General features: G+C 38.4%; 1 protein-coding gene across 1 annotated transcript; it reads right to left on the reverse strand.

Annotated features, from left to right (window-relative positions):
- Nucleotides 1-1,522: 1,522 nt before the first annotated feature.
- Nucleotides 1,523-15,826, reverse strand: LOC113013444 (histone-lysine N-methyltransferase SUV39H1). Its single transcript, XM_026154341.2, has 6 exons — nucleotides 15,753-15,826; nucleotides 10,789-10,934; nucleotides 8,328-8,987; nucleotides 4,242-4,388; nucleotides 3,889-4,018; nucleotides 1,523-3,153 (listed from the first exon to the last, which is right to left on the reverse strand). The coding sequence occupies exons 1-6, from the start codon at nucleotides 15,769-15,771 to the stop codon at nucleotides 3,020-3,022; spliced, it is 1,236 nt and encodes a 411-aa protein (XP_026010126.1). The 5' UTR covers nucleotides 15,772-15,826; the 3' UTR covers nucleotides 1,523-3,019.
- Nucleotides 15,827-17,244: the final 1,418 nt, after the last annotated feature.

The following is a 17,244-nucleotide window of genomic DNA, read 5'->3' on the forward strand; positions in this document are numbered from 1 at the left end:
GATAAACCCATGTTTTATTCACTATAGAACCCACAAAATATATCTTCTTCTTTACATTTTTATTTTAAGAAAAACATTACAACAAAGGTACAAAGTTTCCTATTGTGTAGCATCCCATCTGGAAATATCCATGGACTAAGGAGAGCAGCTGATAATGTTTTGTCTGATGGAGAATTCTAGTTGCCCTAAAGTCCTGCTTTGTCTTCGTTGTATTTTTCATATTGTATTGAATCAAGTGGTATCAATTAGTGAAAGGTGTAGACCATAGGCAGGACAGTTCATCAAGTTCAAAATGAGCTAATATGTTTCTTATAATGGTAAATTTTCTCACTCACAATGTTTGATGTAGTTTGTTTATTTCTAAACAAAATATGGGTTTATGAAATTTGTAAATCAATGTATTCTTATTTTATTTAAATTTCACCCTGTGTCCTAACTTTAAAACAAAAATTGAGTTGTATGCTGTAAAGTATGGCGTGATCCAATTCTGTGTGCAACTTCACTGGTTTTCACTGGATCAATTAAGATCTACAGAAACTGGTTAAGGTGCACACAGAACTGAATCATGCACAGTTTCAGTTTAAGTTAATGGGATTTTCTCATGCATTTAAAAAAAAAAAAAAGGCTTTTACAACTTAGTCACTCAGAAAATCCATGCAACACTTTTCCCCTTAGTTTCAAATTATACCTTATTAAATTGACTGCTTTAAATGGTATGCATTAGTGAAAAATAATTCTTTAATTTTTTTTTTATTTTAATTTGTTTTGTTACAGGATGTTAATGAAAGCGCTGCCTGTGCCATAGCAGAAACAGTCTTTAGAATTTGTGTCATTCGACCAGAATAGGCAGAATCCCAGGATGTTTTGATTTTTTTAGTGGGTGATCCTCCTGAGAACCAGCCTATTTATTTATGTCCTTTGTAATGGACATTTGTTTTGGCCTATATCTTTTGACTTACGTGAGCTACCGTACGAAGTCCTGATGTACTAAATAGAGGACATCCTGGGCATTCCATTGCTATCTCATGTGTTTTGGCTGGCTTCTTCTTTATATTATATATCTGCAATTTTCTGAATATTTATAATTGAGCTATTTGTATAAACTAGAGATATTCCTTCTATTTTGTAACTTTGCAATATATTATTCAATTTAGTTCAGTGTGTTGCTATTCTTATTGCCTTGGAGGAACTGTAACCACATTTCTATAGGACATAATTTATATTCTCATCAAAATATTAATATCCTGGAACGAACCACTCCCATTGGATACAAATGCACCATTTATTAGCACGGCTTTTGTTCTCCATCTATCAGAATGTCACAATGATAAAAACAAGTATTGATAACTAAAACGCTTAAATATCAAAACTGTAAAATAATCAGCTACTGACCATTTAAAACAAAAAAAAAAAGTACACTGAGAGTTACAATACCCCTGGGCTGCCAGAAGAGCAGTTCACTAAAATGCTCTCATGTATCCCCAGTACATGAGTACTTTATTCAATAATGTCTATAAACCAGTTTCCAGGGAATCCGTTTCTTTGGCAGAAAGTAGAGAATTTGCACTGACATGTGTAAAACCATACAAAGATTCTTTACAATAAAAATAATCAGGCATAAAATAACAAACCATATCCAGAAAACAGACCAGTGTATTGTCCCAACCTTCATCCACCTGTGTAACTGTTAGTGAAAGAAGCACGGAGCTTCTCGTTCTGTGCACAGGTGCAGATTTAACTTACCTTGTTAATGGGAAGATGCGCACAGCATGCTGTGCTGAAAGCCACCATGTCAGCCTGTACATAGTGGTGAGACTGATAGAGAAAACACAGCATCATGCTCTCTTTACAAGCATGTGTCCTTTTATCCGATTAAACCATAAATGTCTGAAAGCAAAAAGTAAAGTTTCCTCTACTGTTCTTTCTTATACAGTTCATATTATTTAGATTAGAGGAGAGTTCATGAAGGGAGACTTAAGATAAAGCAGTTGCAAGCATACCTCCACAGCGTCTAGTGCACACATTTAGAACAGTCACAGACACTTTGACAACACATTGCATGCATCTGTTGTTCTAGCTTACTGAAAACCCATCTACCAGCTGTATGCGACTCCATGTTGGCAGGCCATTATTGGTCTTGGCCTAGCAGCAGTGCAAACACAGTAGGATCGAGCCTTATACACTGTACACTGTTGACTCGGCCAACATCTGGAGCGTCAAACACCATGACTGAAATAAACAACATGCATATTAAGAAACAGCATGAGGGAACACGGACATGGCTCAGAACAAACTGCAGTACAGCCAAACCAAACCCAGTTTTGGCTACGGTTGTGTTCCATCTCAATTATTATATATTCACTGTGGTGACTGTTGTCTGAAACCTGTCGTGATTGCATACCTCTTTAGTCAAACAGAACTAAAAACGCAGAATAAATAAATGGTATATCCTAAAGCACTGGAGCCAATGTTTTGATTACCAGCACACGCAAAAGCGTGGAAGTGTAGAGACCATCATAAAGAATACCAGCCGGAGCCTGTCAGCTTTACACTGCAGCCATTTCACAGCTCGTCAACAGTGTGCAGATTCCTAACATTTGTTCCTATATATAATTTTGACTCAAAGAAAAAAAGACAAAAGAATGATCCAGATTTTAAAGAAATAATAGACTGACTGCTGCTCTTTCTGCCCACCAGACTTGGCCAGTGCCAAGCAGTAATAAACCTGTTGCAGACAGTCACAGAGGAACTTGTACATTCATGAACTAGAATACAAGCTAATCACTTTTTTGTTTCAAATCTATTTTGTAGCTAAAAGAGGACAAAAATAAATAAATAAAAAATGTCGCTGTAATTAAGCACTTGTAATACACACACACTTCACAGATTTGAAGCTGGACTGTGGTTTCCATCTTAAGAGTCTGCCTTGTTCATAAATGTAAAAGTGAAGTTGTGATTTCATCTTTCATAATAAAAAAAAAACAAAACATAACTGTACATTTTCCCCCACAGGTCCTTGTCAGAACAGATATTTTCGACATGAGTCTGATCCACACCGACACTCCACTCGAACCCTCTTCTTTGGAGAGCCAGGAAGCCCAGCTAGACTGAAACTGGAATCCATTTTGGTGCTTTCTGTATCAACTGGATCAACTAGAAAGACACAGAATTCAGGCTGGTTAACTCCCATGTGAAATTAATCGGTTTATATATAAGCACAGTTAAAAACAACACAGGTTGATCAAAGTGCTGCACAAAGGAAAAAGTGAAACAAACACACACAAAGAAATGACAGATTTATCCACATTTAACACATCAAACTCATATACATGAAAAACAACAAGCAAAAAAAAAACATGGTTAAGAAACACTGATGCTCTGCTGTGAGCCAGCAGAGCATATACGTTGATCACACTGATCTCAGAACAATGAGATCAGTGTGATTAACATTTGGGGAGGCTTGGATCCTATTACTGAATGACATGAACCCAAAAACTACTGCAGATTAAGCACACATTAGTTTCCCCTGGTGGCAGCCACTCCACGCCACAAAAACTGAACGGTGCAAGAAAAACAAACTAGTATGAGAGGCTGACCAGGCTTCAGAGACTTCTAGATCATAAATCCTCAATCTGATCAATACAGCCCCCACCCTGAAAGCTACAGGATTAAAATGTTCGGGCACCAGGCACCACAACTCACACTGTGAGTTCCTATGTAAATTCCAGGAGAGGCTAGTGAGCTTAAATATAAACATATTTCACCAGTGGGTGACAGAACTTGATTTATTTAGTTCTGTAGTCTTCTGAGTGCACCTTAAAGTCTGGTTAAGGTCAGTATTTGTGCCAAAATACATATGACTCAAATTTGCTCAGTCAGTTTACTTACTTTGCATTTTGTAGTCAAAGGTGAGCTCCTCTCCTGCTCGGATAGCACGTGTTGAAAATAACGCAATTCTCGGAAGCCTTTCGTCAATGTTGTCAATGAACACGTTGTATACCTGCAGGTTAGGGTTACACTGCAAAAGGAACAGAAGGTTTTTCAGGAGCTTTTTGTTCGCACAGACTCTGCTTTCATATTTGAAAAATTGCAGTCTGGTAGTACATGCGTTGCTATGCATGCTGGTCAATATACATCAATATTAAGAGCTTTTGTTTTTAATGAAACATGTTGGAGAAACTGTGGTCATTTACAAATGGCTGAGAATGGACAAAGACAGACACATGTTCATAGGCACTCACGCTGTGGTTGACAAAATGAGAAATGTTGCCTAGGTGAGCTGCATCCACTGTGTACACATCCTCGACATAGTCCAGGTCAAAGAGGTACGTAGAGCCCTGGCGATCATATATATGACCTCTTCTCTCTGCTTCGTCTGTGGTGATAATCTTGTGGAAACAAAACAAAGACATAAGAAAGAAAAGAAAAAGCAGGAGCAACTGTAACAGGCTGCATGCCTGGTTGATGCATCCGTGCTAAAACTAATTCTGATAAGATTCTTCATATCAATAATCACCTCTAATTGAGTGATTTGTAAATATTAGTGCCATTTCTTACATTTGTAAATCTGTAACATATTGCATTGTTTAAATAGTTTTGTCTTTTACTGTTACTGTCTTGGAGCAACTGTAACCCAGATTTCCTTAGGGATTAATAAAGTATTCTGATTCTGAAAACACCATGTCAGTGTAACCACAAGATGACTGTAACCTGCTAAGAAATAAGAGGAGTTGTTTTTCTTAATAGAAAGCTGTCATTTGCATGAGTGAATAGATATTTAATCAATATCTGTCTCCTGCTGCTGCTCCGTATACAGCACAGTTTTATTTACTGTGCAAATGAGCATAGTTGGATTAAAATGACATATAAACCAACAGAGTTCTATTATTCAGTTCAATTTTTATATATCTAGTGCTAATTAAAGACAACAGTCAACTCAAGTTGTCTGTGATTCAGGCTGTAGTTTTGAGGTGTGGGCTGTAATGTTAACACACAGATTTAGCAGAATCTTTCTGTAATCTAGAATTTCACCAACATTCAAAACTTAACCCAAAACAGGCTCAGAGTGTTTTGTAAAATTAAGAGGTTACTAATATTTTTGCATGGTTTTGGATAATTTTGTACATTCAAACAATTTACAACATTTTGTATCAGCATTAAACTGCCAGCATTACATTTCTTTATGGATAGCATCACTATACACTGTTTAGATAGCAGAATAATTCTGCTAATACATCAGAGGTTATAATTTATAATGTCACAAATTAATTTCTAAATTTGTTTTTTTATTTATATTGGCATCTGAATTAACATGATTGGAAACACGTGTGTGTCACATGTTGGACAAAAACGTGAACATGATGCTAAAGCAAAAGTTGTAGCTTCTTTGGAGGAAAAGTAAATAAATAAAAAACTATGTACATAAATGAACTAAAACTTCTGCCACTAGGTGGCAATGTATGACGAGCGGACGTGTACTCCTGTACTAAGAACAAGACATGCTGGATTTGGGATGAAACCAGGGTGGCAGTAGCTGGCAATACTGCTTTATAGCAAGGCAGGGTTCAAACATCTTTAACAAATGAGGATGGTTATGACGTGCTGATCATATACAGCACCCACAGTGGTGTGAAAAAGTGTTTGCCCTCTTCCTAATTTCCAACTTTTTATGTATGTTTGTCACACTTAAATGTTTCAAATCATTAAAAAATGTAAATATTAAACAAAGATAACACAAACACAAAATGCAGTTTCTAAATGAAGGTGTTTAGCACATTCAGAGGTGGACTTGCTGAATTCATGGTTCCATTTACCACACCCAGTCTTCCAGTTTCTGAAGCAGCAAAATAGCCCCAGACCATCACATTACCACCACCATAATTTACTGTTGGTATGATGTTCTTTTTCTGAAATGCTGGGTTACCTTTACACCAGATGAGTATTTTCCCAAAAGTCTTGATCATCGAGATGTTTTCTGACATGAGATGGGCCTTTATGTTACTTTTTGCTCGGTAGTGGTTTTTGTCTTGTGACTCTGCCATGCAGGCTATTTTTGCCCAGTCTCTTTCTTATGATGGAGTTACGCAAACTGATCTTAACTGAGTCAAGTGAGGCCTGCATTTCTTTGGATGTTGTTCTGAGGCCTTTTGTGACCTCTTGGATGAGTCGCCACTACACTCTTAGGGTAAATTTGGTCAGCTAGCCACTCCTGAGAAGGTTCACCACTGTTGTCGCCATTTGTGGATAATGGCTCTGAGTGTGGTTTGCTGGACTCCCATAGCTTCAGAAATAATTTTATAAACTTTTCTAGACTGAGAGATCTCAATTTGGTTTTCATTTGTTCCTAAATTTCATTGGATCACAGCATGACGTCTGGCTTTTGAGGATCTGCCGGCCTACTCCACTTTGTCAGGCAGGACTTATTAAAGTGATTTCTTGATTGAGAACAGGTGTGGCAGTAATCAGGCCTGGGTGTGGCTAGAGAAAGTAAGCTCAGCTTTCCCAACACCTCCTGACCCCAAGTACAAGTGAATGAATTAATTGTATAAAGCACTTTGAGTGCTCAGAGTAGAAAAACACTATATAAGAACAAGTCCATTTACCAACATACTTTGGTAATCTCAAAATTACAACTTTTAGAATAAAATTATGTGAACGTGAATGACAGCTAGTATTTGTGTTCCCATGTCTACTGACTATTTACTATAATTTGGCCTTGATTTGGAATCAATCAACTTGGAATCAGTTGACCAGGGTATGTCCTTCAATGCACATATTAAACTAATATGTAGGACTGCTTTCTTCCATCTGTGCAACATCTCTAAAATTAGAAATATCCTGTCTCAGAGTGACGCTGAAAAACTAGTTCATGCATTTATTACTTCCAGGCTGGACTTGAACTACTGAATTGGTTCTCTACATGAACCAGTTCTTGACTCCCATCCCTATTTACTATTCCTCGTTCTTAAGAAAAGAAAAAGAAAAAGTATTTCCTATCTGATTATGTAATTAAGCACAGAAAAAAGTGCATGGTTTAAAAAGTGCGTGTACCCTTTTTAAACCATGGAGAACAAGAGTTTCAGTCCACTATAATATTAAAAACAATGACATCCCTTAAAAAAAAAAAAAAAGTCCTACAATGAAGCCATGGTAGTCTCATCACTGTAATATTCTTAGTAAATGTAGTACTTTAACCTCTATTCAGCTGTGCAGCTCATTTGTTCCCAATGCTGAAGGACCATCTCTTAAAAGCTTTGTTCAGCTCTGCTCAGACTGCACAAGCACAGTTTTGATATCAGTGGCTTCAGTAAGGTTTTCTCAGTCTGCCTTTTCTGTTAAATCTATTAAGAAATAGCAAAAACACCCAGAATAATGCATACGTTTCTACTCTTTCATATGAGAGCAAAAAGACATGCTGAGAAATCCGACCTGTCAACACAAACTATTTATATCTTATAGATTCCTGAAAGTAGCCGCCCTTTGCCTTATTGACAGCACTGCAAACCCTTCACCTGAAATGGTTTCACCTTACAGGTGTGCCTTGTCAGGGTTCATTTGTGGAATTTCTTACACCCTTAATGGGGTTGAGAACATCAGGTGTGTTGTGCAGAATTCAGATTGGTGCACAGCTGACAGCCCTATTTGACAACTGTTACAATTCATATATGGCAAGAACTAATCAGCTAATATATATAGGCATATAGATCTATACATCTACAGGTAGATAGATATGGATAGAAAATGCCAAAAGGGGTATGCATACAAATGCGAAATTGTGTGTGTACCCTGTGTACATATTTTTGTGATGACCAAAAATTGGAAGCTTACTATGCTTGTGGGGACCAACAGCCCTTATTGGGACAAAATCACCATCCCCAGGAGTTTGAAGCCATTTTTGAGACTCAAAATGTGGTTTTAGTGTCAGGGTTACAATTAGGTCATGGTCAGGGTTAAGCGGCTAGAGAAAGCCTTATGTCAATTAGATGTCCCCACAAGGACATGAAAACAACTGTGTATGTACGTGTGTGTGCACATACACAATTTCACATTTGTAAGTATACCCCTTTGGGCATTTTCTTAGTATGAAAAGATACCAGTAGTATTCAGATTCTATTTTAGTGCACCACACCTTTCTTTTCATTTGCTTTCTAGCTGCAAGTTACCAGAAACAAGTGCTGTCACTTGTATCATTAAACTTTAAACCGATTCAATTAATGTATCACATCTGTCAAATCATCAAGCAGCTACTGGCTGCTTTTGTCATGCTCTACACTTCACACTGAAGCATGATACGCCACTTTAAAAAAAAAATACTTAACAGGTCTCACCTCCCCAATGTACTCCATGACAAATGTGTTCCTCTTGATGTGCTGCAGTGTGCGGACTCCCCATCCCCGGCCGTTCCCCGTTTTAAAGATACACAGATCGAACTGGATGCCATTCTGCACAACTCTGTTGGGACAGTCAGGCCCACAGCTGCAGCGGGAGTTGCACTCATATATTGGCTGTCCAGGCCGAATCCGGACCTGTCCTCTGTCGTTGTAGGCCATGCGTTGGAGGGAAGCCCCAGGGCAACAGCCATTCACTGGCTCCTCTAAACAGTTTTTGCATTCACAACCCACTGCCATCTCATCTAACACAATGCCCTGACCTACTTTATAGTTGTTGATATAGGTAAAGTTTTTCGGAGGACCCTCTAGGTCCACTTCGTTCATGACAAAAATGCGCCCTGGATGATTGCGAGTATGATTCAGATGGTCTTCCCAGCGCTGCAGACTCTGGCGAAGTTTGGCTTTTTGGACCAGAAATGAGGAAACTTCTTTATCTAGCTTTTTTGGGATGCAACGTCGCTTGTGGCGCCTCAGCTCCTGGTCCAAGTCAAGATGGAACTGCTTCATCAGTTTGGGACATTTTAGGTTCCTCTTGGGTTCCCAAGTGTTATCTGATTCTGGAAAGCCCTTCCATTTTACAAGGTACAACTCCTCTTCCTGAAACACACACAATAACGTCAGTTTTGGGGGCAATTAGTGGTTCAGCCTAAACTTAATTTATTCTGTTACCATGTATACCAAGGGCAACACCTGTCCCACCTCACAGATGTTCTAAATCTCCACAAAGCAAACGTACAATATTTACAGCATGTCCAAAAGTCTGGAAGCACCCCTCATATTTGTTTTTCTCCCAACCAGCCAGAGTTTATTGTAATTTTTTTAAAGTGCTCTTGAGCAGTAGCTCTCCAGTTTTCTGAAGGTGTTTGTCTTTCTGTAGACATGGTTGACTTTTTATTCATTTTTAGTCCTTATACCCAAATATTTCATTCAGAGACACCCTGTTACAGAAAGACATTTTCCATTTCTTGAGTAGAATCTATGGAAAAATACCAAAGGTAACACAGTTTGACAGGCATTAGACAATTTAATAGCTATTAGCAACAAGGTCAAAGAGCTATTAGCTGAAAAATTGGCAACTCTCAGCATGATGTGCAGCATCCTTGTTTGAGGAAACTGGACACAAGGAGATTAAACAGGAAGTATCAGCCCTAAAAAAAATAATAAAAAAAAACTATCTATAGTAGATAGTTTATTATGTGAAAGGCATGTGCTTTAAAATAAATAAATAAAAAGAATAACGAAGAAAAGGCCCCTTACAGACTGACAGTGTGATGACAGGAAATGTGACATTTTTGGTTCAGAGGAGGCCAGGAGAGCTCCAGCAGTGAGAGTACTTTCAGTCTCATCATTCAACCTCATATGTTAGCACACATTTGAATAAATAACTACACATATTTCCTATTTTCCTCCCAAAATATACAAAAATGAGGGGTGGCTCCGGAGTTTTTGCACAGTACTCCATGTATATAGTGCTTTTCACACTCAGGAATCATAAAATGCTTTACAGAAAAAAAAAATCCTAGACAAAACAACATTAAAAAGGCAGGTAAGGCACAATGAAACCATGAGCATATCGAGTTGAATGTTTTAGCTGAGATTACATTGATTCTAACTATTTGGAGAAGACTAAATGAGTGCCACCTCAAATCCAATTGTGCCTGCTCAAAACTTCCACCGCACATACATGAAAGGTTTTCTTCTAGCAACACCTAATCTGTTCTGAGACGGGCTCGTACAGACGCTTATGCGTGTATACTTAACTAACAGGGATAAGAAGTGAGAAACATGAGTAATATTGTACATATGCAAGATAGTGTATATGAGCACATTAAATACAAACTAAATAGTAAAATGATACAATGATGCAAAATGATACAAAAATCCAAAATATTATAGATAAGATATTTAAGGAATTTACACCACAGTGCATGGTTTCTTGCAGTCCAAAGTTACACTGTCTTGTGGTATCTACCTTGTACTATTAGGAACAATGTTTGTTATGCAGCACTTGCTGTATTATAACATCTTCTTTCTTCTAATGTCAGGTTAGACCATTTGCCTTCAAAGTGGAACAAAGAGGAAAAATGACTCTTATCCATGCCACAATACAATGAATACACACTAGCAGAATGTTTCACTATAAAGTAGATGAATGTAAAATATTTTGTACTTTTAGTACTTGCAATAAAACTCCTTTCAAACATGTCTGTGTGATGTCTAACAGTGAATGCATGCCCTGTCCAACAATTAAACTGGTTGATTTCATTAAAAATACTGCCAAAATATTTACTAGGAATTTATTTTTCTTCGAAAACAAACCCAGAAACCTTCCCTAACTTCACACTAACAAGAGTCTAAGTTGCCAACAATCCATATCATACCTTAGTTGATATCATACCTTAGTCTTCTTGTAGTCACATAGGAATTCAACCTCGTATTCATTGACGTTGGCTCTGCTAACTCCAAGCTCTTGACACTGGAGTTTCTCCATTCGACACATGGCTTCCAGCTCATCCCAGGACATCTTGCAGGGCACGCTGCAATCTAACACACCACACACCTTTAACTGACAGTGCCCAGTCTTTTTCTGACAGTGGAAAGTAAGGAAAAATTCATTTTTAATCTGACTCAGCTTCCTACCGCCAAACAGCGCACGGTGACAGCACACACGGTTTACTGCTGGGCTTTGTGCATTTGTGCAAATGGACAGCCAAAGTATAGCTGTGTGAAACAGCGTATGTTTTAAATCAAACGTCATGCAGGTGTTGTGCCAAAAAGTGATTGTCTGCCAGAAACTGATTGCCGTCCGCGGGAGCGCGTGCAGCTGCTTAAAGCTGCAGCGCCCGGATTACTTGCGTTGCCAGCTACTTCCGTGCAACTGATATAACGTGGGGGAAAAAAACCCAAACACATTTATGCCTTTGTTATTAGGCAAAGGTATGCATTTATGGAGCTTTGACGTTTCTTGTAACCGAATTATGACGCTTATCAGAAGGTTGCTTTCAGTGTGTAGCGCAGTCACGAATGACTACACGCATCACGATGGAATAATTAATGCCTACAGGTTTAGTATGTCTACTCTCGTTGTTCATATTTGTTATAAGACTGTCGAATAGTAGTTAAAACAATAAAGACCTATTGTGCCAGTATCACCATGACTCTTTCTTGTTTGTTCAGAATAACGACTGAGAACATGGCATTTTAGCGCTACCAAAAAGTGATTGTGGCCTATAACACACAGTGGTGTTGGGTGCCATCTCCAACAACGATGAGGCGGCCTACATGGATGAAGTGAAGAATCTGGCATCGTGGTGCCAGGACAACCACCTCCAGCTGAACGTCAGCAAGACCAAGGAGCTGGTGGTGGACTTCAGAAGGGGTCAGCACAGAGACTACAAGCCCATTATCATCAATGGAGCTCCAGTGGAGAGGGTGCAGTCCTTCAAGTATCTTGGTGTCCACATCTCCTCAGACCTGACATGGGCTGCCCACATTCAGGTCCAGACCAAAAAGGCTAGGCAGTGCCTGTATCACCTACGACAACTGAGGAAGTTCAGGGTCTCTCCAAAGATCCTCAGGATTTTCTATACAGGCGCTGTGGAGAGCATCCTCACACAGAACATGACATCGTGGTTTGGGAACAGCTGTGTGAAGGACCAAAAAGCTCTCCAGAGAGTGATCCGTACAGCAGAACGCTGCTGCAGGATTGCTCTCCCCCCGCTTCAGGACACCTACACCAGGAGATGCCGGACTAGAGCAGCGCAGATACTGAAGGACCCGTCCCATCCTGGCAACAAACTGTTCCAACTTCTGCAATCTGGTAGAAGGTAGGGCTGAACGATTATGGAAAATAATCTAATTGCGATTTTTTGCCCCAATATTGCGATTGCGATGCGATATGCGATTATTTTTTAAGGTCTTTGTCTTCTGTATTATTAAACAAAGACAAGCAATACATCATATAGTATGGCCAATACTATATTACATTAATTTTAAACTGTTCTTTCCTGGAAGACAGACCTCTGTTATGATGACATGAGGTGATGCATGAATTGATGACTGACATTTTTATTTAACTTCTTCAATCACAACAGTATATTTGAACATACACAATAGTTTATTTTTAGCTTACAAACATCTGAGCATAAAGTGCTGGCAAGGAACCCTGGTGTAAACATTAAAATGAAAGTCAGTACAATGTGCAGATTGCAGAAATATACATAAAAAAAATCAGTGGCTTTACCACACTCAGTTTTTCGACATCTGTGAACTACTAGACAGTCATTCAATTAAAAAATAATATTAAATAAATAAAACTAATAAATAAAAAATACACACATCTTACTGATCTCTGCAGTCAGTAACATTACACATAAAGTGCAAACATAATAGCAATTGTATAAACACACACACAAACACGCCTTTAAAGTTTAAAGGCGTGAAATTGGACGGTCTAGCCTTCTGATTAGTTCTGATTAGTGTCACCGCTGTCTCGGTGGAGTTTAATAAACTCGGCCGTCTGCTTCTTGCTATCTAAAATATAACCAGACACTGGTGTCAATTCTCGACTGTCTCATACTTCTGTTTAATAAGTTTTCTGTTTGACGTTTAGTCAGCTGTGTGAAAACCAAGGAGGAACCCACCCAGGGGATTAATAAAGTTTTATTTTATCTAATCTAATAACTTTAATCTCAGCCAAACCGATTTACTCACGAACAAACAAAACACTGAAAAAAGCCCAACAATAACATTTTTAGGTTGTCTAAGTGACTTATATATTACGTTTAACCCGAGCAGCGAAACTCCGCGGTGATCTGAAAATGATGTGCCGGGAGTTGTGCCGTTCTCGGCCGCATCAGTAACCCTCGAGCTCCCGGCTAGCTGTCGAGCTGGTGGGTAGCAGACGCCTCTGAAAACGTCGAAGCACTTTTGCAAATATGGGATATCTTGATAAACCGAGCAGATATTTGATGTTTACACAACTACTTTCTCGCCTGAAAATATGTTAAAAGTTTATTTTGTGACCCAGAAAGATTAGTATGAGTAATTTTAAAACTTAGTAGCGGCCGCCATTGCTGGAAACTGGAGTTTGGCTGGGCCGCGCTATGAATTCTGGGATATGGTAGTAATTTGGACAGACTTCGGCGCGTCGCTGTGACGTAATCGGTCTACAAATGCGGCCTCAGGAGGATGCAGCCCATGAATTTGGACATGTCCAGAGTATAATCGCAGCCTTTGCGGTTAGAAAATTGCACTTGATCATGTCGCGATATTATCGCAAATGCGATATATCGTTCAGCCCTAGTAGAAGGTTCCGCATCTTCCGGGCAAGGACAGAGAGACTCAAGAGGAGCTACTATCCCCAAGCCATCCGTGCCCTAAACACACACACCCGCCCTCTCACATCATCTATAATTGACTGAGTCAGGACTCTTCCAGACACTAAACCAAGGCACAATGTACATTTCAATTCCTTTAATTTTAAATATGTTTATATTGTCTATCCTGTAAAATAGTCAGATGTCTATTCATATTAATGTACAGAATTCACCTGCTTGCTGCTACTACTGCACATTCACCCAATGTATATACATATACATATATATATATATATATATATATATATATATACATATACATATACACATATATATATATATATATATATACATATATATATATACACATATACATATACACATATATATATATATATATATATACATATATATATATATATATACATATATATATACATATATATATATATATATATATATATATATATATATATATATAATGTTTTTCCTCTACATTAAGGGAACGATAAAACTGACAATACGCAATTTCCAACCTGCCAAAAAGTGATTGCCGCCTATATCTTGTCACTGAAACAATATTTCTGCTTCAAAATTTTTGGATATCATCCAGAAGGGTTACATGTGATATATTATATCCCAAACACTCTCCAAGAACTGCTGAATAACTTTTAAAGGAACATTAACATTGATAATATGCCATTTTCAGCCTGCCAAAAAGTGATTGCCACTTATATCTTGTAACTGACAGGCGGCAATCACTTTTTGGCAGGCTGAAAATGGCATATTATGGGTATTAATGATCCTTTAAAAGTTATTCAGCATTTCTTAGAGACTGTTTGGGATACGATGTGCCACATATCATCCTTTTGGATGATACCCAACAAGTTTGAAGCAGAAATATTGTTTCAGTGACAAGTTATAGTCCACAATCACTTTTTGGCAGCTTGAAAATGGCATATTGTCAGTTTTATTGTTCCTGTACAAGTTATTCAGCAATTCATGGAGAGGTTTTGGGATATAATATATCACATGTAACCCTTCTGGAATATATCCAACAAGTTTGAAGCCGAAATATTGTTTCAGTGACAAGTTATAGGCCACAATCACTTTTTGGTAGCGCTAAAATGCCATGTTCTCAGTCGTTATTCTGAACAAACAAGAAAGAGTCATGGTGATACTGGCACAATAGGTCTTTATTGTTTTAACTACTATTCGACAGTCTTATAACAAATATGAACAACGAGAGTAGACATACTAAACCTGTAGGCATTAATTATTCCATCGTGATGCGTGTAGTCATTCGTGACTGCGCTACACACTGAAAGCAACCTTCTGATAAGCGTCATAATTCGGTTACAAGAAACGTCAAAGCTCCATAAATGCATACCTTTGCCTAATAACAAAGGCATAAATGTGTTTGGGTTTTTTTCCCCCACGTTATATCAGTTGCACGGAAGTAGCTGGCAACGCAAGTAATCCGGGCGCTGCAGCTTTAAGCAGCTGCACGCGCTCCCGCGGACGGCAATCAGTTTCTGGCAGACAATCACTTTTTGGCACAACACCTGTACAGGGGGCCCGAAACTAGAATCCTTTTAAAGAGTTGCATCCACGTTCGTCCAAAGACCCACAGTGTGCCATTTAAACATTCCCGAAGCGTTACATGGCGCCTCAAGCTCAACGCTACCGAGCACCGTGCAATAGCACCGCTAACTCCTCCGCTCACTTCAACACAGCGGCTACGGTCTGCTACCTGGAATACACAGAAAACTCCACCAAGAGCTTAATCCAAGTTACTGAGTTCACAAGTTGACTATTTGGACAAAAAGACCGCTTTTATTATACTGCACCCAGTACTTCGAACTATTGGCTTTCATAGAATAACCGCGATGTAAAAGCCCAGCGCTTAAGTTAAAACTGCGTAAATCCGAAGGTGAAAAATGTGCATATTCGAGCTATTTAAAGGACATAGACACAACCAGGTAACCGCAGATATTAACTAGACAGTGTAAAATTAAATGAAATAACAGTCTTTATGTATTACCTTTCAAATTTTCCGCCATGTTTTCCGCACAGCCGCCAAAATAGGATAAGCTACATTGGTCAGAAAGGCCTTACGTCACAGAGATCGTACCGGCAGCTAATTGGATGAGCGCCCTCTGTGAGCGTTCTGATTGGCTTAGAGAAGTAGTCCGGCGGGCACGCCGGAAGACAACAGATACAGTACAGCCAGTACAATGGATTCACATTTGAGTGAGTCTGCCAGCTGATTTCCTTTTTCTTCTCTCCGGTCCAGACATTCTGTACTTAAGTGTTGAAAAATACTCCAATAAAAGTACCGATTCAACTTATTTACTTAAGTAAAAGCGAAAAAGTACATGCTCTGAAATGTAATTAAAGTAAGAAAGTAAAAGTAGGTCCTTGGAAAACGTTTCTACGAGCAATTTTTATGCAAAGCTGAACCCTGTGCTATATTAATGTAATAATGTAATCATATTAGTAGATAGGAATACAAACTTTACTTCAGTCTAACTTTTATTTCTAATAAATGCACTCAACTTGAATCAGTTAAGTAGAATATGAGCAGAGAAAAAAAATGAAAATAAATTGTAGCTCTATTTTCTGTTGTCTACATTATAGAGGGCGTCTTTGCCTTTAAAAGGGAAATAAGTAGGAAAGAGGTCAAAATGGGATTTAGCAGGTGGGGGAGACCCTAAAATCTAATGCCTCAGTGTGGAGAAAAGAATCCTAAATAACAAAAATGTCTATGGAGATGTCCAGTAGATTTTCTTAGTGTAAAGGCTGTGATCAATTAACCTGCTGCTCTTTGTGGATGTAAACAACTGAATTCAACCAGATGTCAGCAGATGTTTCATGAGTTGTCCTGGCTGACTTCCATTTTCTACACTGACAGTATTCTGTTTATGCTGTTTTCATACTAGACACTATACAGTTGGTGGAATTCAGTGAATGAGCATCATCACTTTAACTTCAAATTCACCTCTGCTGGCTTTTATGTAACCTAACTCTGACTGTGAAACCATAGCCACTGTGCACCAGTTACAGTTCTTTTACTTAAATCCATTACATCACAGTAAACTAACCTGCACAGTATTTTTATCAGCCTTTACATAACACAGTTAATCTACCCTAGTTTGTTTTGCAGCATGTTTTACATTATGAAAAACCATAATAAGACATGTAGAGACCCAATCTGATTTAAAAACACGAGGACTTACATTTACAGTTTATCAAACACCACTGAGCAGTCCTTGCCTTCAAATCTAACTTCTCCTCTTCCTCTTCCTCTCCTGTCCTGTCTTTCTCATCTTTCTCCATCTCTGAGTCAAGTTAGATCTCTTTCTTTTCTCTCCCTGTGAAATACAGCAGCTGGACTTTTAGCTAGCACACAAGCAGTGTTCATATCTATGATCCACAACAGCTAAAAATTTGTTCATATAGTGTCAACAAGGACAGCTAAGAAAACTGATGAATCAAACGAGGTGTATTTGTGCACACTTGTTTACACACAGATT

The sequence above is a fragment of the Astatotilapia calliptera genome, chromosome 20, assembly GCF_964374335.1.
Source record: "Astatotilapia calliptera chromosome 20, fAstCal68.1, whole genome shotgun sequence".
Classification (NCBI taxonomy): Eukaryota; Metazoa; Chordata; class Actinopteri; order Cichliformes; family Cichlidae; genus Astatotilapia; species Astatotilapia calliptera.